General features: G+C 40.7%; 1 protein-coding gene across 1 annotated transcript in view; it reads left to right on the forward strand.

Annotated features, from left to right (window-relative positions):
• Positions 1-1,026: 1,026 nt before the first annotated feature.
• The window catches only part of dipk2ab (divergent protein kinase domain 2Ab), a 53,988-nt gene continuing 31,281 nt past the window's right edge, over positions 1,027-23,733 (forward strand). The window contains exons 1-2 of the mRNA XM_083547529.1: positions 1,027-1,565; positions 13,923-14,802. Coding sequence (XP_083403655.1) covers positions 14,149-14,802 — 654 coding nt within the window. The 5' untranslated portion in view covers positions 1,027-1,565; positions 13,923-14,148. The remainder of the gene's footprint in view (positions 1,566-13,922; positions 14,803-23,733) is intronic.

Raw genomic sequence — 23,733 nt, forward strand, 5'->3', positions numbered from 1 at the left:
GAGTCACCTTTTAATGGCCAAGTATGCTAAAACATACAAGGCAGTAAAGGCAATACACAGCAATGCAGGTTTGAACAAGACATCGACTACTACAAACATGAGGACACATAACTAAACTATATGTCCAAGCATAGACGACAAAACACATAGAATATGACCAAAATGCTATGATTTTCGATTTGGTTAAAGAAGCATATTGATATACAAGACAAAGACTTATATGACTAGCATGATTACACATAACACATATATTGCACATGGGTTCGACTTTGTACAAAGGAGAGGAGATAGAGGAAGAGGGGAAAACACTCTGGGAGCAAGAGTTTACAAGATTTTCATAATATTTTCCTTGAAGAATGTGATATTATATCCTTTTTTTTACATGATATCCTCAATCTCCTCCATGCACAAAATCAGCCCATAAACACTGATGTGTGACCAACTACATTTTCACACTGATTTTCTTTTAATTCATGACATTGTGCTGTAAATGTGATTTATTGACAGTTTATGTCACATGAGCGGTTGTATTCTGTAAGGATTTTAAAGAATTAAGGAAATTACATGTTTTTTTTTTTAAAGTAGTAATTATTCTGGCAGAATTAAAACAACATTCGCACAGTCAGCTTTTTTTAAATTATTGTTATTATTATTTGTTGTTTAATTCAATTATTAAAATGATGATAGAGTTTACAGTACAGTGTGACTTTGTATCATTTCGCGTCTAAGTGGGCGGGGCTAAGCCCGTCTCTCTACACTACCCGAAGAGATCGACGTCACCATGCCAACTGAGAAACGACAGTTTTGCTCCGCTCATATTTCCCACCCGTTTTCGTAAAACTCCCCCGCCCCTCCCCCTTCCTGCGCTTCTATTGGACAGTCATAACCCTTCTCCGCCTCTAATTGGCTGAAACGTCGCACATCGGTGGGGCGCAGCCAATTATCGTCTAAGAGTTCGGCGGAAAGCAGGTGTGGCCGGGTGACCCAGGGAATCGTTAACGTAAAGCGTGCGGGAGGGTCGAAAAAAAGCCGTCGGACGGTGCTGAAAAAAATAAATAAATAAACAAGAAGAAGGAGCGTCGGTAGGAGAGTAGGAGGGGGAGTTGGCGCTTTTAGGACCCAGGGAGCGGAGAGGCACGGCGCTCTGAAACACCGCCTGTCCGAGCAAATCAGCCTGGAAAAAAAAGGGATATCGGTGCGGACGGCGCTTCTTGCAAGAGATCTTGAGACTCGGGTGTGAATGTGAGCTGCGGGAAATCCGCAGAGAGGAAGAGTGAAAGAAGAAAAGAAAGAGCAGAAAACAAAACCGACGGTGGTGTGTTTATTATTCCAGCCGGCTGGGAGGCTCGCGCTCTTTTTCAACGCTGATCTCCTTTTGAGTGTTAGAGATCCCCCGGTGCAGGTCAGGATGCACACCGTGATGGACTCCGATGTTTATTTGCGTGCATCAAGTAGATAAAGGTTTCATCTGCGGGGAGGAAAGGGGGAAAAAACAAGAAACAAATGATCCAGCGCGCGCGCGTGCGAGATACACTGTTTCAAAACTGAGTGGAGAAAAGTGTCAGGTTGGTATTAACCATTTCTCTCTCTCTCTCTCTCTCTCTCTCTCTCTCTCTCTCTCTCTCTCTCTCTTGCTCTCTTGCTCTCTCGCACATTGTGTCTTTCGTGTCTAAGTCAACATTGCATGCATGCGTTAATGCATTGCATGCAAGGGGATTATTCACTGTTTGTGCACGTGATGAACCCTAAATTTGTTTCTTTTTCTTTTCGAGGTCCAACTTTTTTTTGTTGCAAGATTGCAACCTGTCACTTTCTGCAGCAGCATTAAAAAATATATTTTTGATAGAAAAGTCTAACCTGAATAATCAGTGCAAACCTCCATCAGCCCATCATCATCATCATCATCATCATCATGAGCATCATAAGCACCATGATCAGGATCCATACATGCATGCATCTCAGCAAGAGGATAATTCGGTGCATTTAAGTTCTCTGTAGATTCCTTCAAAAAACAGATTGCTAGCTCAGACCCTAATCACACCTCCTTTGAAGCGATCGAAACCACCAAACCGTGCTCGATTCCTCTGCTGTGAGAAAGGTCACCAGTTCAGACACGGAGATCAGCATTGCATAAAAGCGCCGCACACGTTATTCCTAACCTTTTGCATTCCGAGATGCAAACATGTGCAAATTTATGCCCTCGACTTTCTTTGAAACCTGATTGCTTTGCATGCAATGAAGTCAGACAACACCTTCATGCAGGAGAGGAGCGTGTTGTTGGTTCGACTGTCTGAGATACAGGTTCGTATCTGATGCAGCACACTGACAAAGTACTGCTCATTTCTGCTTCTCTTCTTTATTTACATATAAAGTCATCTAGTGCAGGATTTAAGGTGCATACTTGAAAAAAGTCAGGTTTAAATCTACACTATAGACTCCTTTCTATGTAATACTTTTTCCACACTACTTTTTTTTCCTTCCCCGCAGAGAGGGTAGTATTGGTGAGAACTAAAACTAAGCATGCAGAAACCAGGACAGTAAACGGAAGCCATTAACAAAACTCAGCAGTTCCACACTTCCACTTTTTTTTTATTTTATTAATTAATTAATTAAATTATTATTTAAAGTGCAAACTCGTGCACCCCGCGCTTTTTTGAAAAGCCAGAACGCATTGCTTTGCATGTGAGCAAGAACACAACACAACACACAGAGCATATTAATAACCTTGAGTACATTTTGTCTAAGCATCAGCTTTAAGCTCGTAGGCTCACAAGGGCGAATGTCGAAGTCTCCGAAGTCATTATTCATCTCGGTTTATGCACAACGACGGCTCTGCTCACTTCTGACTTTGCGTCCATATCAATAGTGACACACGAGAACTACAGAAATGTAATTTGTGTGGAAAAAAAGAAAGCTCTTTCATGTGATTGAGCCTAATAATGCTAAAGTGTCCGTTTAATCCCTAATCTGAGTAATTAGACCCTTTCCTTTTTTCCTTTCAGTTCACAATAGAGAGATTGATTTGTCTCTTCTTTCCGTGTGTGTGTGTGTGTGTGTGTGTGGTTGCCACACTGAGACTCCTCAGCCCTGTTTCTGTGGTCTCACATTATTGACTCCCTCAGTCGATAACCTTGGCAACTGCAGCCAAAACACGCTCGGAGGTAACCCCGGACAGCGAACGCTCCGCTATTAAAAAAATAATAAATTCGATCCGGGCGTCTGAGAGCGGCGTCTGAGCTCGAAGTCCAGAATAAACCCTTAGTTACGAATGCACTTCCTCGCAGTTGAGAGCGATTACAGTGGAAATGCTGTTTGAAGATGAAGTAGGTAAAACAGGTCGAGCGAGGCGGCTTTAAAGCCGATGAGATTTTTGGACAGATCGATGAAGAGAAAATCTTCTACACGGCCACGTCGAACCGCTCCATCCTGTCATTTCTGTTTAGAGAACTCCTGTGCTTGAATAGTTTCTCTTTATATGAAATGTGTACTTGCTTACATGCAATCTACCAAATCGATCTCGTGAAGTAAAAGTCTTTTCCGTCATTGTCTTTTCACTCCACTCATCTCCTGACTTTAAATCCTTTTCCATCATCGTCGTATTATTACTCTCATCTCCTGAGGTAAAAGTCCTGTTTATCATTGTCTTTTCACTCCACTAATCTCTGTTCACACAAATACCAGTGTGGAAATAATCACTTACTTCTTCTGTTCTTCCATTCAACTTCTGATGGATGAAATTTCTAATTTCTTGTGTTGTGTTTTTTATTTTTTTATTCATGTACACTTGCAATGATCTCATTCATACAATTGAGCAGTTGAGGCTCTGGGCTTTGCTCAGGAGCCCAGTAGTGGAAGCTTTGTGGTCCTGGGATTGAACTTACAACCCTTCGAGCAGGCGTCTCGACCACTGAGCTATCACTTCCCGAGCCCCCTCAAACCCATCAAATATTGCGAATCATTCAATTATGAAAAAAAGAAACGGCCCCCCGGAGGACGGGTCGTTTTGTCAGCGCAGAACCTCAGATGATGCCGAATTTACTGCTCACTTATTAGGCAAAAGATGAATAAAGAGCGGTTTGGAGGATGAAAGCTGTAAATTGTTTCTGTTCGTCTTTGTAATGTTTTAACGCTGTGCAAGACTTCCAGCACACTGGCCGACGTATGTAAAAGAAAAAAAACTTTAATCACCTCACTGCTATTTTTAGTGTTCTTGATCGTCTGGGAACATATTTCTGTAGAGCTCTTTTTCTTCTTGGTTTTCTCGGTTTTCTCTTAAAGAAAAGGAAGTGGGAGCTCAGTGGTGGTGGTTCAGATGATTTGTACAGTATAGTGCTTTTCTCAATTGACCTTGTCTTTAATGTAAGAACAAGATTCACTTAGATGCAGTATCTCACAAAAGATCCTCAACCACTCCTCCATAATGACATCACGGAGCTGCTGGATATTAGACACCTGGCGCTTCTTCACCTTCCACTTGAGGATGTCCTACAGGTACTCAATAGGGTTTAGATCTGACTGAAGGCAAAACACAATTTTCTTGGTTCTGCTCAACAGGGCATCACACATGCTGAACATCATCTGAGCCCAACAAGTTTATCTTAGTCTCTTCAGTCCACAGGACATGGTTCCAGTAGTTCAAGCTGTTAGACAGGTTGTCTACAGAAAAATTTTTGTGGGCTTTCTTGTGAGTAGCTTCAGATGAGGCTTGCTATAGAAGACTGTAAATACCTTTTCACTTTTACTTCTGTCATTTGCTGGTCATTTCGTCGATGTGCCTTTGCCTTTTGAAGAGTTTTGTGGGCATCGCCGATTGCAAACCAGACGCATTGTACACTTTGTCATTTCTGGATGATCATCGTTCATCGACATGCGCACACAAGTACAAAGATTTTGAAATAACTTAGGAAAGTACTCAAGGCTGGTTTCTAAATACACTGCATACGTTTTTTTTGCTTCGTCCTTTCGTTGGTCTGAAAGGACTTATTGTTGTGCCCATCTTCTGCAGCAGTTCTAATAGTCTGTTGCAGCCATGCAGGTGTTACCCTATGTACAAGATAACAAAAGAACATTGTTGTTCAAAACAGATCATGAAAGTTTGTGTCGTGTTTAGTTTTTTTTCAGCTTCCTTGCACACCGAGCGGCTTTGTCGGATTTATCTGCCCCATCGTGCTGCGTTTATCTCCTGTCTGTGACCTCAGCTCTTTCAATTTGGCCAAGTTTAGATCTCCTGATTTAAAAAGGATAATGATCATGGGAGCGTTGTGTTCCAGGCGCTCTGCGGTAAAGTGTGGACTCAGCGTGAGCCTTTTTCTCTTCGGTCAGCGGCGCCGCGAATGCTCTGAGAGCCCAGGCAGGAGCGGGCTGACCAGCGGTGAGAGATGAGAGCAGCATGGGTAATCGAGCTGTAATTCAAACCAGAAGCAGTGAGCGAGAGAAAATTTCTGGAAATGAAAACCACTAAAAGGAAAGTGGGTGTATTTTGATGGAACACCATGAGCCTGTCAGGCATGGTTTTATTGTTCTGTTTATATACATGTACACAGCAGGGTGAAATGGAGCTTCTCCAGGATCCATGATGCAACACCAAAACTCTAAATCCGAGCCAGGCTGTAAAATTTTCCTGGAGTTATCGGCACAAGTTTGGAATAAAGCACGACATGGCACAGGTTGGTATGGGAAAATAATCAACGATGCAGGAAGTGAAGCTACTGTTTCCACTTGAGGAGGATGATTTTTCTAGAACACCACGCCTCTATAGAATGTGCTATTGCCCTTATACTTTTACAAAGCTAACTCTAAGCAATGTTGTTTTGTTACACATTGAGGCATTGCACTTTTTTTTTTTTTTAAATCCATTTATAGTTGCATTTATAATTGAGTTCATATCAATAAAATTACAGCAAATATAAACATCCAGGAGTCATGGTACAGTGCAGGCGCCACCAAAAATTGGGACCAGTAGCAGACCATGGATCATTTGGTATTGGGTCTCTCAAAAAGAATACAAACTTTGTAAATTAGATTTTTTTTCTATGCGTCGAAAAATTGAGTCCACTGGATCTGTATTATAGTGAGTTATATTAAAAATAAGTTACATATTCATTCTATATGTAAGAATTACATCTTATTATTGAAATAACATAATGTGAATAATAGTAATACAATATGCACATTATTATGTGTAGTTATAAGTGTCCATTGTGCAAAAAAGTTTGGGGACTGCTGTTAGTCTTCAATTCAATTTGAAATTTTATTTGTCACATACAGGTCAATAAGGGATGTGCATTTCCATAATTGAAGGCAATGGGATTCACATCTCAATGCATAACCAATGATGCAATAAAGATACATATGAAGGATCTATTGATACAATACACATCACCCCATTAAGCAGTGCAGTGCGATTCGCTTTTATTACTTTGGTTGACAGACAGCAAATCATACATTTACTTAAGAGCCTTCCGACTACTAACACAGGCCTTTGTAGTACAAAAAAAATAAAAAATAGATGAAATAAAACCAGACGTTTTTTCCTGTTCTGTCTCCAGGAAGATGCAGCTCTACCTCTGCCATGTTAATCTGTATTCTATGTGAATTGGGAGATAGAAGAAATCGAATATCAAATATTGGTCCCAAACTTTCGGTCACTTTCTAAATAATAAAAGTATGGCGCATCTACTAATAATTATATTTTTTTAAAAATGTAACAATGCGAATATGTTAAGAATGATGCATCGTGATACAAACGCCAACTTGAAGCGGTGAATCTTACCATCCCTAATATAAATGTATAACATGCAGTAAAATGCTGTATTATGACTGGTAAAAAATAAAATAAAAAAAAAACTTTTTGGCCAATCAGAGTTGAGAGTTCAGCAGCATTGGGGGGGGGAAAAATAGAGCAAATGTAAAAATAAATACGATTTAACCTCCGGATCTGGAGTCTCATCGTTCTGTTTCAGTCCGAGGTTTCAAATGTGTACAAAAAGCTGTTGTCCAAAATGCTAGTGGTTTTGCAAAACCAGATTTTTGTGCAGAGGCTCTAATCATATCTCAGCTGTTTCCTCAAACCGCAAGTGGTCCAAAATAATAGTCTCATTCCAGTAGTCTCATTCTAAACATCGATACAGCTGCTCGAGAGCCAAAAAAAAAAAAAACTATGCCAAACACAGGAATAAATATGGCCGGGATTGATTCCTATTTGAAAATGAGAACTCTTTAATGCAGTACCGTATAAGGCTGCAGCAACGGATTATTTCTTAAACAAAAAAAAACAAAAAAAAAGGCTATTAACACCCTAAATGTTCCCTACCCATTCAGGATGAGTCACTGTACCTTCCAATTTCAGTCTGTGATCCACCATATTTTTTTTTTTACCCTTTTTTAAACAGGAAATGACATTACACCAATGTTTAAGGCAATGCTTAAGTGCACTTTGTCAGACAGCAGTTTGCATTGCATTGTGCAGGTCTGACATCTTACACCGCTTATAAATGCTTTCACAGCGCAGAATGATAGCAGCATAGCGCTGATTAAACATGGCACACACTTTCACCTTCTGCTTGTTTCAGTTTAATTCCCCTTAGTTTCATCTTTGGTAAAGAAAATATGTAACTCCGGTTACGCTCCCAGATTATTTGACTTGACCAGGCAAGATCGCTGCACTTCATTTACATTTACAGCATCTGGTAGACGCTCTTCTTTCATTTATACAACTGAGCATTTGAGGGTTAAGGGCCTTGCTCACTGGCTCAGGAGTGGCAGCTTGGTGGGGCTGGGATTTGAACAACCTTCTGATCTGAAGTCCAACATCTTAACCACTGAGCTACCACCTCCCCCCAATTGAGCTTTAATTAATATATTCCACATTTTTTCATTAATCTCTTTGTTTATCCCTAATTAGTGAGCCAGCAGTGAAAATTGCAAAGGAAAAACTCCCTGAGATGGTATAAGGAAAAAACCTTAAGAGGAACCAGATTCCAAAAGAAACCCATCCTCATCTGGGTGGCTTCAAATGGCTCAAACGAATGTAAAACTGTTCATGGTGATTGTAGTCCTAAGCCTTTTATAACTGTTTATATTACAGTAATTACAGTCCAAATCCATCTTCATTGTTCTTGGAGTTGAACCCTCCACTTTAACCTCATGGATCTCGATTGTTTATGTGAAACCATCCTCAGAAGCACTGAGTGGTCTCGAATCGAAAAGAACTCCATCCAGACGTAGAGCAACAGGATGAATCATGCAGAAACAAAAAGAAGGGACAGGATCACTGGTTTTGAGCTCCTAGGTTTCTTGTTCTCATTAAAATGTTATTGGTTTGTTTGTTTACTTGTTCGCATAAATGTGCTTCTTATTTGCGCCCAGATTTTGGCCAGACATTGTTAATATCTCTTTTATAGTAAGTTGATAGAAAAAAAAAGTCTAGCTTTTTGTAGCTGTTTGAGTTACTCTATGCAATCTCTTCACTCTCACGACTTTTTGTCTTTGTTTGGGATTATAGAAATTATAGGAATTATAGAATTCTGTAGATGCATAATAAGTGTGTAGTAGTCTTTGTATTGTGGGTATGATCTTTTCAGTTCTATTTTGATAAATCATTCTGTTCTATTAAAATATTCCTCTGCTCTTTTACTTTATTCTATTCGATTCTCGTAGTTCCTTATTGTGAATTCAGTCTTCTAAACTATTCTTAACAAGTAAACCTCTGTCTTATTTAACTCTCTTTCCGTTGTATTCTATTTTGTAATTCATTTTAGATTCAGATAAATCTGTTCTGATAAGTTTTCTGTGTTTGAAATCAGTTCTATTCTGATAAAACTCTGTTCTAAAAGTTTTGTTCTTTTTCACTTGGTGTCTGAATCCAAGGCTGTTCTGTTCTGATAAAACTTTTGTTTCCATCAGATTTGTTTGCAACTAAGAAATTCATGTGATATTTTTACAGCATGTGCCCATAACTTCATATTAGCTACTGAATATTTTCCTCTATAGCCCTGTAGTGGCTGTCCTCTGCTGGTAATGAGATAACGGCATGCTCATGCTAACTGCAGCGAGTCAGTGATTGGCCAATTCGATTGACCCTGAAGTTTTTATTATAATTTTATAATCTTTTCGCATGATGTAATAAGGCGCACGATGGTGTAGCATTTTATTAAATTTTTTATTTTTATTGTTGGAAAAAAAAGTTTTTTTTATTCTAAATACATCCATATAGCAATTTATAAGCCTGTATGCAGCAGTCCTCCTACATTTATTCTGTGGGAGGTGATGGCAATATGTCTCATGTCCAAATGCTAAGAGTTTAATTAAAACATGTCACTACATAGCAGATAGTTACGCCCACATAAGCTTTTTGCTTAAACAGGAGCACAAATTGAACGAAAAGAGCAAGCACATGACAATTTATATTATACACAAAATGCGATTTGATACTATATAACAGTGTCTCAATATGATGTCTTTCAGTACAGCAGTAATGATTGTGGCCTAAAAATGTGGCTTTGTCCTTTGGGAAAAGATGCTAAACGCAGCAGAGTAATTTTGCTCTGTGTGTGTGTGTGGGAGCGATTGTGATCGCGAAAGAGTGCAGTTGCGTGGACATGTTTGTGGTATTTAACACTGGGGAACGATACACTTTTTCAGGAGATCTTCCACTCCAACTCATGCAAAGCATATTTTCATGGAATTGGCTTTGTGCACAGGGGCATTGTCACGCTAGAACATGTTTGGGTCTCCTAGTTCAGTGAAGGAATAATTTCATGCTACTGCATCCAAAGACACCTTTATACAATTGTGTGCTTTCAGCTTTGGGAAAGAACGAAATATGGCTGGGAAAGTCAGGTGTCCCAATACTTTAGTAAAATCTTTGGTAAGATCTTTGACTGCACTTGAACTGGCTGACAAACATGAACTGTAAGTATATTTTAGTTATATAAATCAAAATAAATTAAACATAGTTACATGCGAGTTGCATTACGTGCCACTGGTGATGAGTAGATTTCCACTCGCACATTTCTCACTCTCCTTTTCTTCTCTTCTCCGCACATTAGCACTTACCAGATGGTTAATGCTCGTTGCTTTGCAAGTCGGAGTAAGGCCAGGTTTGCTTTTCCGATTTAAGAATTATATTGGCACTATCAATAAATTTGCCCTGTCTGGGCCAATGAGCATTCACCAGAAGGTTGGTTGGGAATTTTGGAACGCCACGCTTATCAAAAACTTTTGTTCATAGCAGTAAAACTACACAAACTACACATTCAAACTTTACAGAAATATAAACCAGCTTTTCTGGAGTTTGATTGATGAGACTTTAGCTGAATGTAATATTAGACAGGCCTGCTGTTAATTTTTTTTCAGCAGTGTTTCCAAATCTGGACCCCCCCCCAAAAAAAAAAAAAACAAAAACAAAAAGAATTTCTTTGCTCAATGTTAACTTTGTGTGTAATGCATTTCAGGGTCACGCTGAGATCTACAGAGCCACACGTTCCCACTAATGCACAATATCTGCATGTCTCTCTGTAATTATGATTGGTGCTAACAGCTGCTGTTTACTGGACTACACCGAAGCCCCGACTATTTTTATTTTCTGTTGATCCACAGGACTCGGTTGCCTGGTATTTTTTTCCCCTCTCTTCTATTGTTTTGTCAGATAAACTGGCCCATTGTTCTCATCCAGTGAGACTTTGTTGGGAAACCTTTTCAAATTATCCAGCTGCCTGTAGCAATTTACCAATTACTTTGCTTGGTAGAACAGAAATTGCTTCGGAGAACACATCCGTCTTTCCATATATTGGCATAATCAAATTCAGTTTAAAGGATAATTCTAAGGGAAAATAGTAATGTGCATTTGCGCATTCTCAGTGGGAGTAGAGACACCAAGTTTGTTTCTAAGCCCATAAAAAAAAAAGAAAAAATAAATAAAAAAAACGTTTTGTGAAAAAGTCACACTTTTGCCTAGTAAGAGAACATGTTGAGCAAAATAAATGAATGGATTACAACATAATGGGCCTAGTTATCTTGCTCTAACGTTCATAATTCTATGACTTCATCACTCTTTTGTAAACACTGTATCCAGGGAGGGCAGGGCAGTTGGAGTTAGCAGGAATACGGGCTAGGCAATGGGAACACACCCTGGATTGGATGGTCCTAGCTTTATAGTTAAATATATACAGACCTGTTTGAAAACTACCTTTTACGGATTCAGCGTAAAAGAGTTATGGAAGATTTCACTAGTGGAAGAAAACTAGGAAATCCAGAGTCACACAAAACTCCGGATCAAACTGAGGACCTTAGAGCCTTATGGAAGAAATGCATGAGTTTGCATGTGCTTTTGTGTTCAGGGTCCTGGGCCTGGCCTGGGAATTCTTCCTTAGCTTGAGTCGATTGTAGTTGACTGGAGCACTTGCTGACTGACATCCTCTTTGAAGTGGTGCTCCTCATGTATGTCATCACCCTGCACTTCACAGAGGTAGATTAAAATTTGTAGAGAATATCTACATGCTCATTGATCACTGGTCTACTAACAGGCTATCTGAAAGACAGTGCTTTTTATATGCCTGACCTGTCCGAACAAAGTTATTGGAAATCATTTCCCTTTTAGAAAGAAGATAGCGACAGGTTATTGTACGGGTTTGGCTTCAGCAGTTGTTTTTCCGGGGCCACATTGTGTGATTTTTAATAGTCCTTTCTGATTTGTTGCTTGTCAGACTATGAACATGATCTCAATGTCACACTGTAGGATCTCAGTTGTCATAATCACACTGTATGATGTGGTTTCAATTTTTGAGACTAGCTCTGTTAACAAGAAAGTACTCTATATCTCTGTTTACACACAATCACCTTTAAAATAGTCCCCTTGGGTGCGGAAGTGAGATCATGTGAATTGTTCTTCGAGGATCGGCACGCACAAGTTGCCGAATAGTTTCGATAATTTTGAGGGTTAAGCGTGCTGAAGGTCTTCCAGTGATGTTCTTCCGCTCTTGACGCGCGTTTGTCACTCAAAAACACCTCGAAGGACTCTTTGCAGCATCAATGTATGTCAAGCGTATGTCATGTCAAACATCTCTGTGGCAGATTTACCCAGTTTCACAAGTTTGCGTTTTGTTTTAATTCGCTGTCCGATGATTGAACCACGAACGTGGTTTCGAACAATAGCACCATTCAGCACCATAAGTCTTGAAACCTTTTGATACCACCTCGTATAACAGTCTTCTTTCTTTCTTTCTTTCTTTCTTTCTTTCTTTCTTTCTTTCTTTCTTTCTTTCTTTCTTTCTTTCTTTCTTTCTTTCTTTCTTTCTTTCTTTCTTTCTTTCTTTCTTTCGGCTTCTTCATTAGGGGTCGCCACAGCGGATCATCCGCATGTTTTGATTTGGCACATGTTTTTACGCTAAATGCCCTTCCTAACGCAACCCTCCCCATTTATCCGGGCTTGGGACTGGCACTGAGAGTGCACTGGCTTGTGCAACCCTAATGGCTGGGGTTTGGTTCCCTGAACGGGGATTGAACCTGGGCCGCAGCGGTGAGCATGCCGCATCCTAACCACTAGACCACCAGGAAACCTGTATGACAGTCAAAAACTGCAAACACAATTAAACGACTTAATTTTATCCATGACATGCCTTGATAATAAAAACATGATACAAATACTCCTTTTCCCTCCATAACTAAATAAGTTTCTCTTCTTACTGTACTGTCCACCTGACTCGTTTGGCTATTTTCCCTGGGTGATTTGAAGTTGTCGGGCTAATTGCGTGCGTCATCTGGTTCAACGTTCCTATTGGTTCTTGGCTCGATGGTCGTCGTAGAAGTCGTCACACTGCAGGAAAGAGTCTGAAATCTGACGCTGCCAGAATTTAATCTGAGAGAAAAAAAAAAATTTTAACAGCCATTAATCAGCTGTCAGCAATCAAAGACTACAGATTTTAGTGTAGGATTATAGGAATCTTTTGGATTTTTCAAATTTGTCTCAGACAAGCAAATCGTGGCCAGAATCGCACAGTGTGCATCTGGCTTTAGATAGTAGGCCTGCATGAGCTCCCCAAACAGTATTTTTTGTGATTCCTAAAATACAAGTGCTGAGTTCTGCTTTCTCTCCGCAAGTCATTGACCCCATGCATGCATTAGACACATCCGTTTTAAATTGTGCTCGGTTTGGCTTCCCTTGTGACACACAACCGAACCTCTTCATTTCCAATTACAGTAAACTGATTAAAGGAAAAGTACTGCCTTCAGTGCTTTACACTTTGATGCAGGATGAGCGTATGGCAGGTTCTACTGCTGTAACAAAAATGGCTTTCTGATGGATCGTCACCGTCCAGATTTATTAATATCCAAGAGGTTGATGAACTGAAACAGAGTGCAGAGACTATTCTCATTCCTACAAGTGTGCTTCTTTTCGCTTCTTTTTGCTCACTTCGTCCGGCACCACCCTTCACTTACGAACCCGTGCACACGCCCACTGCCGCATACATATATACTGTAAAGTTTATACATTAGGGTCTTTTTAAAAAGCTCTGTTTTGTTAAATTATGTACTGTAATGTGATAATAATAATAATAATCACATTACAGTATACTACCCCATCCTGAAAGCCATCTTTTAAGACTCCTGGGTAAGGTAGGCCATGTCTCTACTTGTGATATTTTGAAGTTACGATGGTGTCACTGGAACGCTCCTCCATTGTAAGTCAGGAACTACCTGTATATGAATATAAATGGATTGCTGTGAATGACTGGCCTCTAATCCTGAGTAAATTCACACTTCTGTGTATAGGCTGTGGATCCACCCCCTGACAAAGTTGCAGCTACTGAAGATAAACGAAGGAATGAATGAAACATGCTTGTTCTGACAGGCTTGCAAATACAAAACTTGGCATCATTTGCTTCGTCTTATCTCTGACTCTGTTGCTTTTTGTTTCTTTACAGGATTGTTGGCATTGTATGGTGCAGTCCTAGCGGGATCCAACAGGATGTCTCCCAGCGTCTTGTCAGCGCTGCCTAAAGGGAGACTTTATCAGCATCCATTTCCTCTCTGGCAACTCTACATGAAGAATCGGCACACAATGATAAAGTACCAGTGATTCCTGCCTTTAGACATTCCTCATCTCCCTACCCCTCTACCTTACACCCCTTCCCAGTCGCAAGCCTGACCATGCTGCGTTTTCTACCCCCCAAACTGGGCCGAGTGTACCGCTGCCTAAAACTGCTCTTCGTTGTGGGACTGTTTGTCGTGCTTTTGATGAACACACACACACTTCTTGCCTCCTTCCAAAAGAACGAGCTAACAGACCGGCGCTTTATCCACCTTAACAAGTGTCCAGCTTGCTTCGGTACCAGTTGGTGTCGCAAGTTCATGAACGGCCAAGTATCCTTCGAGTCATGGGGTCGTCTGCGTTTTCTAGATGTCTTCAATGTAAAGAACGTTTTCTTTGCCCAGTATGGTGAGCCACGTGAAGGCACGCGCCGCATCGTCCTCAAACGCCTCGGCTCCAACCAGGAGCTGGCGGACATTGACCAGAAAATCTGCAAGAGGGCTACTGGTCGTCCTCGTTGTGATCTCACCCAGGCCATGTACAAGACTGAGTTTGCACGGCTTAATGGAGACGTTCGCCTCTTGACCCCTGATGTAGTGGAGGGCTGGTCTGACTTGGTCCATTGCCCCTCACAGAGACTGCTGGACCGGATAGTCAGAAGATATGCTGAGACTAAAGACTCTGGAAGCTTCCTTCTGAAAAATCTTAAAGACACAGAGCGGATGCAGCTTCTGATGACTCTGGCTTTCAACCCTGAGCCTTTGGTTCTGCAGGTGAGTCTTGACCTTAATAGTTGTCGACTCTTTTGTTATAGTTAATTCTGCGATTGTATAGTTCTTTAACTATGCCACTGAAAGGGTCTAATTGATTGTAAATGGTTAAATTAATAGCAATAATATCCTAAGATTAATGTGTAATGGGTGGACAAATCACTGGCCTCATTTCTGGGGACGACTTGCTGATTCTTTGTCAAGGTCCAGTGGTGGACAGTCAGGGAGTAAATGTAATTTGTTACTGTACGTAAGTAGCTTTTTTGCGCATCGGCACTCGATTGAAGCATTTCCATTACTTTAACTTCACTAGATATCTAATTTTCACTATGTTCCTTCTAATTTATAAGTGGATAAAAACGTTACTGGTAAATCAAGCAGCAAGGAAACAACAACATTTATTGTTTTATTGCACTTTATTTGGCAGATATTTGAAACCGATTGGGCAGGAATTTGTACTTGCCCAGTGGGGTAGCTGATCAATTTATGATTTGCCACCCCTGACATTCTATCACATTTGGCCAAACTTTTCAAACCTTCTTAAACATCTTAATTATTCTGTATCTATTTAAGGAATACAAATTATTTTACAAAATGTCCTGAAATATGCTGAGATGTTTATTATCTCAAAACAAAACAATATTTTGGCATTACTCATTACGGGAACATGCTCCGTTCTCGTGAACATCTCCAGGCCATTCTGGCAGAAACCTTTTTATCTGTAAGGTATGAGTTGTGAGGTTACAGGCTAAATCTAATGTTTGTGCTTGAATTGCCCTTGATAAGTCTCAAAGCAGAATGGAACCTGTCAATATGGCAGGGTGCAAATGGGCTCAAAATACATTGCTGCAAATTATAGGCTCTTTTTCCCCCTCATCCCTTTCTACCATTGGCCATAATTCTTGTCTTAGCCACAATTTGTTTTAAGCCCGAAATAGGCTTTCGTCTGTAATCTTAGTTGCTCTCTTTTCAAGGCTTTAATTGCAGCTTCTAACTGCACTTCGATGGGTTTGCCTGTAGCTGTGATGTGTGGGTTTTTTGTTTGTTCAATTATTTAAGCTAATGGTCAGTAGGTCTTGAATTCCAGAAAACTGCATTTATAAACCAGACATCCCAAGAAATAAGGCACAAAACTGAACTAGGAATACTCATCTGCTTTCTCGGGCTTCATGTCTGTCTGGATATTTTCATCCATCATATTGAACGTCTCGTGTCGAAGCGAAGGAAATGGATATTAAAGTCCATTATTGGCCGTGATTTCCCATTCTGATTAGACAATCAATTCCAATTTCAGCCGGCATTGATTGCGGCTCATGAAGATTCAGGACAACAAAAGAACAGCTTTGTGAAGACATTCGGTGTCAGAGCTGACCACTGATCTATCACAGATCCCTCATGCACCTGCAGGCAGTTGGACAGACAAAAGAGAGCTCAGCTCCTCAGAGGGTCCAGTCAATAAATTCTGATTAGTCGTGTGCTCACTCCCTCTCGCTTTCTCTTTTTTTTTTCTTTTCCCTTCGTTCTCTTTCTCATCTCATTTTTTTCATCCTTCGATATATATTTGTTTGCTTTCTTTTTCTTCCGAGATCCAGCAGTTAGCAGAAAATAAATTGGTAATAGTAAAAATAATTTAACTCTAAGGTCGTCGTAACTTTTTGGAATCGTATCAGGGACAGTGTTTAAATAAAACACAGTTTAAATAAAAAAAATCTAATATAATAAAATAGAAAAAAATCTAATGAATGTAATGCAATTTATTATATTGATTAAACTACGTAATCTATTAAATTGTCATTAAATTCATTTAATAAAATAAATACATGGAAAAATTAATAGTTCACATTTGTTAGACCCCAATTGTGTAATTCAGCTGTGTGTGTGTGTGTGTGTGTGTGTGTGTGTGTGTGTGTTTACAGTTAATATCTAATTTTCTAAAGATATAATACAACTTATTTCAGCATACTTTAACAATTTTTTTTTTATGCATACATTATTTATTTATTTTTATCCATTCAATTTATTTATTATAAATGAATGAATTCCTTCCATTATTTAAAAACAAAACAAAGATTGCATTCGGTGCACATGGCGAAAGTCCTGTATCGAAGCAGTTCGGTATGAATGTGTAGTGTTACACCCCCTATGTTTGAGAAGGATCGATCTTCAGTGTGGACCAGTGACCTCAAGTTTGGTTTTGATTCTGGGCGCTATAAATGAGCACTTTTTCATCGCCGACCATTTCACACAACCGGTGGGCTGTACACATGATCATTTACAGACAAAGCACACATACTTCACACTCTTTCACTTGGAGAGATGCCTGCCCAAGCTTGCCTAATCCCTAAATCTTCTAATTCACATGAATTAATGTGAGAGCTGTCTATTATGCAACTTTGTGGCTACAGATACAAGAAATGTTAGTGGAATATCAGTTTTGGACACGCAGGAGCAATCCGTCTGTTCTGTAAAGAGAACCGGAGGTACACCATTAAAGTCTTACTGCGGCTGAGCGTCTCATCGCCGTGCTGCGCTTGAAGTTTTCTGTAGACATCCACGGGTTTTCTTATCCGCCGTCTTGATTAAAGGTCTCGCGACCAGTGCGCCACCTATCAGTAATAGGACACACCAGCCACTACGCATAGTACTGCCACGCTAGCATTCTATTTTCATACCTGTAAAATGAAAAATTCCCGGTTCGACCTGAACTATAATCACGTAAAATAATTGGGCTAAATCACAAAAGCATGAAATGCGTACAGTTTCTAAACGATCACGTAAACGATGCCTCATTATTCTCGCATGCGCCACACAAATTGGATTTTTCTTCGCTTCTCTTTATTATTATTTTTATTTCTCTCGTTTCACTGCCAAAGGCATGGGCTCGGGCCCCCCATAAATAGTTAATTTTGCACTGAACTTGTGAACCTGACTCCTGCTCCTCAGGAGGAAAGTGTGTGGCTATAGATAAGCCTCGTGCTCAGAGCACTTGGCCGGCAGCTGCACCTGAGGCCCCGTCCCCTGCTCCCACTCTTCCGGCCTAAAAAAAAAAAAATGGGAGCGAAGGGAAGGAGGCGGAGTTTTCTATAGCAAAGAAAGTCTCCGAATGAATGCTTTCTGCCTGTGAAACACAGTTTGCATTGTGTGTGTGTGTTTGCAGTGTTTGATTAGTCCTGCTCCTCACACAGCTCCTGTTACCACACAAGGGACCCAACGTCTTACACAGCCGAGTATCCGACCTCAAACAAATTGAGCTGACTTGCTTAGACTAAATTGCAGAGTCTTAGTCAGGAAGCGTCTGCTTTGTTGAGTTGCTGAGCTGTGCGTTCTGCCTTTCGCACTATGGAAATTTGCTTCCTCGCCTTTCTTTTTTTTTTTTTACAGCGGTATTTTTCTCGTTGAAAAGCATAGCAGCAGCACTCCAGACCGGGCGTCCTGCTCCCCCCCAACCCCCCCACGCTCGGCTGTGTGAGAAACCAGACTCCGTCTTTGTCTCAGGAACACAATCCCAAGCGTTGTTACTTGTTTTGGCCCGCAGCAACAACAACGTGCCGTCCCTCTACAAGCCCACTGAAAAATGCAGCTCGCCAACAGCATTCCCACAAACGTGTCGGTCAGTTTGGCTTTATGGAATAAATGTTTTCTGAAGAAAAAAATAGGAGCAACAACACAAACTCTGAGATCTTCGGCTTTCTGTCTCACGCTGCTGGTGACTATTAATATATAATGATTTAAACTTTATGGGAGGTGCAGATATAGACAAATGAACAACAGGTGTGATCCAGTTTTTCTCGCATCTCCTTACGTCACTTCTTGCATCTTCTCTTATTTATCTTCTTATATCTTTACATCTTTTTTTGCATCTTCCCGCTTCTTTTTTCTCTTCTTGCTTTTTTTTCACCTCTTCTTACATCTTCTTTCATCTTCTCGCATCTTCTCATTATGCATCTTTTCTTCTTACATTTTCTCTTCTAGCATCTATTTTTCTTTTTTGTTCTCTCATGCTTTTTTAATCTTTTCTTCTATCTGTTCATATCACATTTTCTCTTCTTGCATCTTTTTTGTCTTCTCACATTTTCTCTTGTCCTGGCTTGTGTTGTTGTTGTTTTTTTTTGCATCTTCTCTTCTCTTCTCTTCTCTTCTCTTCTCTTCTCTTCTCTTCTCTTCTCTTCTCTTCTCTTCTCTTCTCTTATAATAGTGTTTTATTCCTCTTAGCAGTTTGCAGCATAATTAGTTAAGACATCATGCATTATAACTGTTTATAGTTGCATTAAATATTGAACTTGAGTTAATTCTCTCAGATTATAACTGCTATAAACTCTTTACTGTCTTTTAAAATAAATGGAATTGTTTGGTATAAAGACAAAAAACCTGCTCACTGATTCCAGAGACTCCTTCTGAGAAACATCTTAATACATTGTACAATTACACAAGTGTTATTTGTTCACAGTGAATGCAGTAGATTATTGTGTGTAGCCTACCCACCCCCCACGCACACACACACACACACACACACACCTTTACCATGTTAAACGTTCAAGCGTTGTCTTTTGTTTTTCGTTTCCTGCTAATTAGCCTAGCACGGGTTCTTCACATCTACAGGGCAGTAATGCAGTGACCCACATTCCTATCAAAGGTGTTTATTACGCTGCAGCTCAGTGCAGGTCAAAGTGCTCGTCTTTCAGCTTTTCCCCTTCGGAATTTCTCTCCACCTTTCAGCTTGTACTCATGTTTAATAGACTGATGTCCGGTTGGCCTGCCTTCTACTCCATCAGTCTCTGTTAGCCTGGAGCATGTGAGCAGCTATTACACACACACGCACACGCACGCACACACACACACACGTACACGCGTGCACACACACACACACACACACACACACACTGGCACAGGCAACATCTGCTCAGTCATCTAGACAACAGGAGATGACAAGCCTTGAGGTTAACCCAGGAACTGCTCTCATAGCTGCTGTTTCCTCTTTTCTTCTCTTCTCTTCTCTTCCCGCGTCTTCTCGCGTCTTCTCTTCTCGCATCTTCTCGCCTCGCATCTCCTTGCCTCTTCTCGCATCTTCTCTTCTCGCTTCTTCTTGCCTTTTCTCGCATCTTCTCTTCTCTTATCTTCTTATCTTCTCTTCTCTCATCGCATCTTCTTGTATCTTTTCACATTTTCGTCTTCTTGCATCTTCTCTTAACTTCTCTTCTCGAATTTTCTCTTGTCTTCTTGCATCTTGTCTTCCTGCATGACAGCCTTTCACCTATCTTTTCTTTGTCCTCTTGCATTTTCCCTTTTCTCTCATTTCTTCAGTTTTCTTCTCGCGTATTTATGCGCTTTTTCATCCTTATGCATTTTTTTGTGCATCTTCTTGCATTTTCTCTTTTCGAATCATCTCTTTTTGTATTTGCGTGACTCATTTCACATTTTTTTCTTTATCCAACCTTTTTTTTTTGGTGTTTTCACTTCTTACTACTTCTCCTCCTTGTTCATTTTCTTGTTGAAAATTTTTTAGTTTCTTCATTTTTCTTTCTCTTGTTGTGTCTAGCATCTTTTCATCTCTCAGCAAATCTCACTTTTTCCCCCTCATTTCTTTTTTATCCCCCCCCCCCCCTTTGCTGCTCTCATCCTTCTTTTTTTTTTTTTTTTTTTTAAACGCGTCAGGAGCAAGTCATTTATTTATGGAGTAGGTTGCAGAACAAAGGGAAGGAAAGCAAAACTAAAGGGAATGATAGCACCCGGTTGATCCTTTGCTTATCCTATAACTTGTGGGCGGCCAGCCGGAGGAAAAGTACACAGCGGCGAGTGTGTGAGCGAGCGCATGCCAGTGTTTGTTTTAAATGAAGCCTGGGCTGCTGTGTACTGAGTGGCTGACAAAAAGCAAGTCCCATAGCCAGTTAAACTTGTTCACAGACACATTGTTCTGCTCAAAGACTTTTAGTCGTCTGTGGGGTTTTTGTGTGTGTGTGGACAGATTTCGCTATTGTTCTTAAATATTTTGTCTAGAGCAACCTTATGTACTAAGAGAGGAGCATACTGATGTGAACAGAAACACACACTTCCTGTAAACTCCGCCGGCAAATCTTCTCATATTAGATTGAAAAAAAAAACATTATCATTGTAATTCAGCGTTCATCTTGTAGTATTATATATCGTAGGTCGACCGATTGTGGATTTTACCAATAGCTATGTTGGATCAACCTATAACCAATATAGCCTATAGCCAATAACCGATTAATCAACCGATACTAAATAAAAATCAGCATGCGGTGTCTGCGATTCGCCTCTAGGGGCTGCTCTCGTAATGACGGCAGACCTTTTCGGCTGCTCCAGCAACGGACACAAGCCGGAAAAACTATCGGTACAAATCTTTGCTGATTAGTTCCAGCCAACCTCTGATATTTATTTATATGTTTTTGTATTGTTTTCTTTCTCCAGTTTATCCGTTGGACTTTTCCCGGATGCAGCTGCTAAACTGTTTGCTCCTCCTCTTATTCTTCCTGCAAATTAAATGGGGGAAATGCTTGACTTCCTCTCTTGATAATGCAAATGCTTCCAGAAGGTTTTGAAATTGTATTTTTTTCCATTTGATTTTATTTTTATTTCCGGTATCCGTCACGTTATGTGCTTTACCCTTTCATTTGCGCTCTGACGGAGAGTCTGGTTTTCCCATCAGGCTTGCTTCATAGAAACGTTCCCGAGAAAATTTTTTATTTTTTTTTTAACTGGCGGGTCTTCAGTTAGCTCCTTGCTTTTGTTTGGGTCTGTGGATTTTGGGCGTTTTATACACAAGGAAGGCTTAACCCAGCTAAAGCCCTCTCATTGAGCACCTCAGACGCTCTTTCATTACAGTGGAGTAGTCATTGTGTCCAAGCTTCAATCCTGTTAGCGTAGGGCAGAGCAGAGATTTGGGACTCGCCTTCACCGGCTGGCGTCTGTAGATGAAGGGGAGTAAGAGAAGGGTGGCTGTCAGAACGAGGTGTGTGTGTGTGTGTGTGTGTGTGTGTGTGTGTGTGTGTCTCGCACACATTGTTACCCCTGAACAAGCTGGCCACGTGCAACCCTAATCCCCCACCCACGTGCTTCACATAAACAGCAGCTGTGTTTAGTTAAGTAAATGCCCCGTGGTGATTCAGTTCCTCACCAGGTTCCTCGCCCCCACTGCTTCTCGCTGTCATACTCTTGTGCCCACTGTGTTTATAATTTTGTTCTTGGCACACCTGCGCAGAACGCTTCGTCCAACAGGCATGTTAGTGAGCAGTGATTCGTGAACATGGCTGCTTTGGTGGACACGTCAGTGTGGGCTCCCTGTGAGACCAGGAGAATCAGGGATCATCATTTCATCTCCAGTGAGGAGAAATCCATCCACATCAGCCAGAGCAGGAGAACCTGATTTCACAAGACCTGCACATTCTTAAAGATCTTAAAGATTCTTTCTCTCTTTTATTGTCTCTGTATGTCTCTCTCTATCTTTCTGTATCTGTTCCTTTCTCTCTGTATGTATGCTTCTGTCTATTTTTCTTTCTCAATCCTGTCTCATTCTCTCTGTCTAAGTCTTGTTTATTTGCCTTCTCTCTCTCTCTCTCTCTCTCTCTCTCTCTCTCTCTCTCTCTCTCTCTCTCTCCCTCCTTTTCTTTGTGTGTCTCGCTTGTCTCTGTCTCTGCCTCTCTCTCTCTCTCTCTCTCTCTTACACATTGTCTCTGTGTGTCTCTCACTTTCTGTTACTCCTTTCTTTCTTATTCTGTCTATCTGCTCCTCTCTGTATCTCCCTTTTTCACTGTTGTTTCTTTCTCTCTCTCTCTTTCTGTTGCTCATTGTTTTTGTCTTTGTTTCACTTTCTTTCTGTTTCTCTCTGTCTGTCTCACTCACTTTCTCTATTATGCATTTGTCTTTCTTTTTATTCTTTATCTGTTTCACTCTCTCTATCTGCTGCTGTCTGAATCTCTGTTTCTATGTTGCTTCTTTTTCTTTGTCTCTTTCCCTTTGTCTCTACATCTTTCTTTCTTTCTTTCTCTCAAAATCTTGTCTGTCTGTCTGTCTGTCTGTCTGTCTGTCTGTCTGTCTCTCTCTCTCTCTCTCTCTCACACACACACACTCTGTCTCTTAATAGAAAAAATGTTAAACCTTCACTTTCTCAAACTAATGCAAACTGCTGTTCTTGTACACACGTGTGTGTGTGTGTGTGTGTGTGTGTGTGTGTGTGTGTGTGTGTGTGTGTGTGTGTTCGTCTATCCATTTTGATGGTGGCAGTTAATAATCGATTATTATGACCATGTTGTGTTTAGTGTTGTCCTCGGTGCAGCTGTAATGATGTGTGTGTGTGTGTGTGCGCGTGTGTGTGGGACTCCGCGTGACTCTGTCTCTCCCCAGTGAACTGGTTTGCTTTTAAACTTTAATAGGCAGTGAAATGCCAGACGGGCTATTCTCATGTCCCGCTGGGCATGTGTGTGTGTGTGTGTGTGCAGTTCTCTACTCATCTTTTGGTTTATTTGTCTTCTATAGAGACCCCCACTCACTCTGTGCTTTAAAGCAGTCTCTTAGGAGTGTTTGATGGGTTTCAGTGTGTCTGAGTGGACACTTGATCTCTGGGGGGTGTGTGTGTGTGTGTGTGTGTGTGTGTGTGTGTGTGTGTGTGTGTGTGTGTGTGTGTGTAGGTGTGTGTAGGTGTGTGTGTCTGCCTTGCCTGTCTGGACTTGTTCTCAGGAGACCTGAGGACTGGAGCAAGTCGCCACACCCAACTCTGTGCGCGGACACACAGAGAGTGTGTGTGTGTGTGTGTGTGTGTGTGTAAGGTCATCAAATGCTCATTAGCCACTGCTTTATTCTGACAAGTGATTAATAGCCGACAAATGTTATTTGCAAAACACAAACTCTATACAAACTCACAGGTACTGTAAACACTGGCTAGGTTTGCCACACACACACACGCACACACACACTGCATCC

The sequence above is a fragment of the Silurus aristotelis genome (assembly GCF_946808225.1).
Source record: "Silurus aristotelis genome assembly, chromosome: 1".
NCBI classification, from domain to species: Eukaryota; Metazoa; Chordata; class Actinopteri; order Siluriformes; family Siluridae; genus Silurus; species Silurus aristotelis.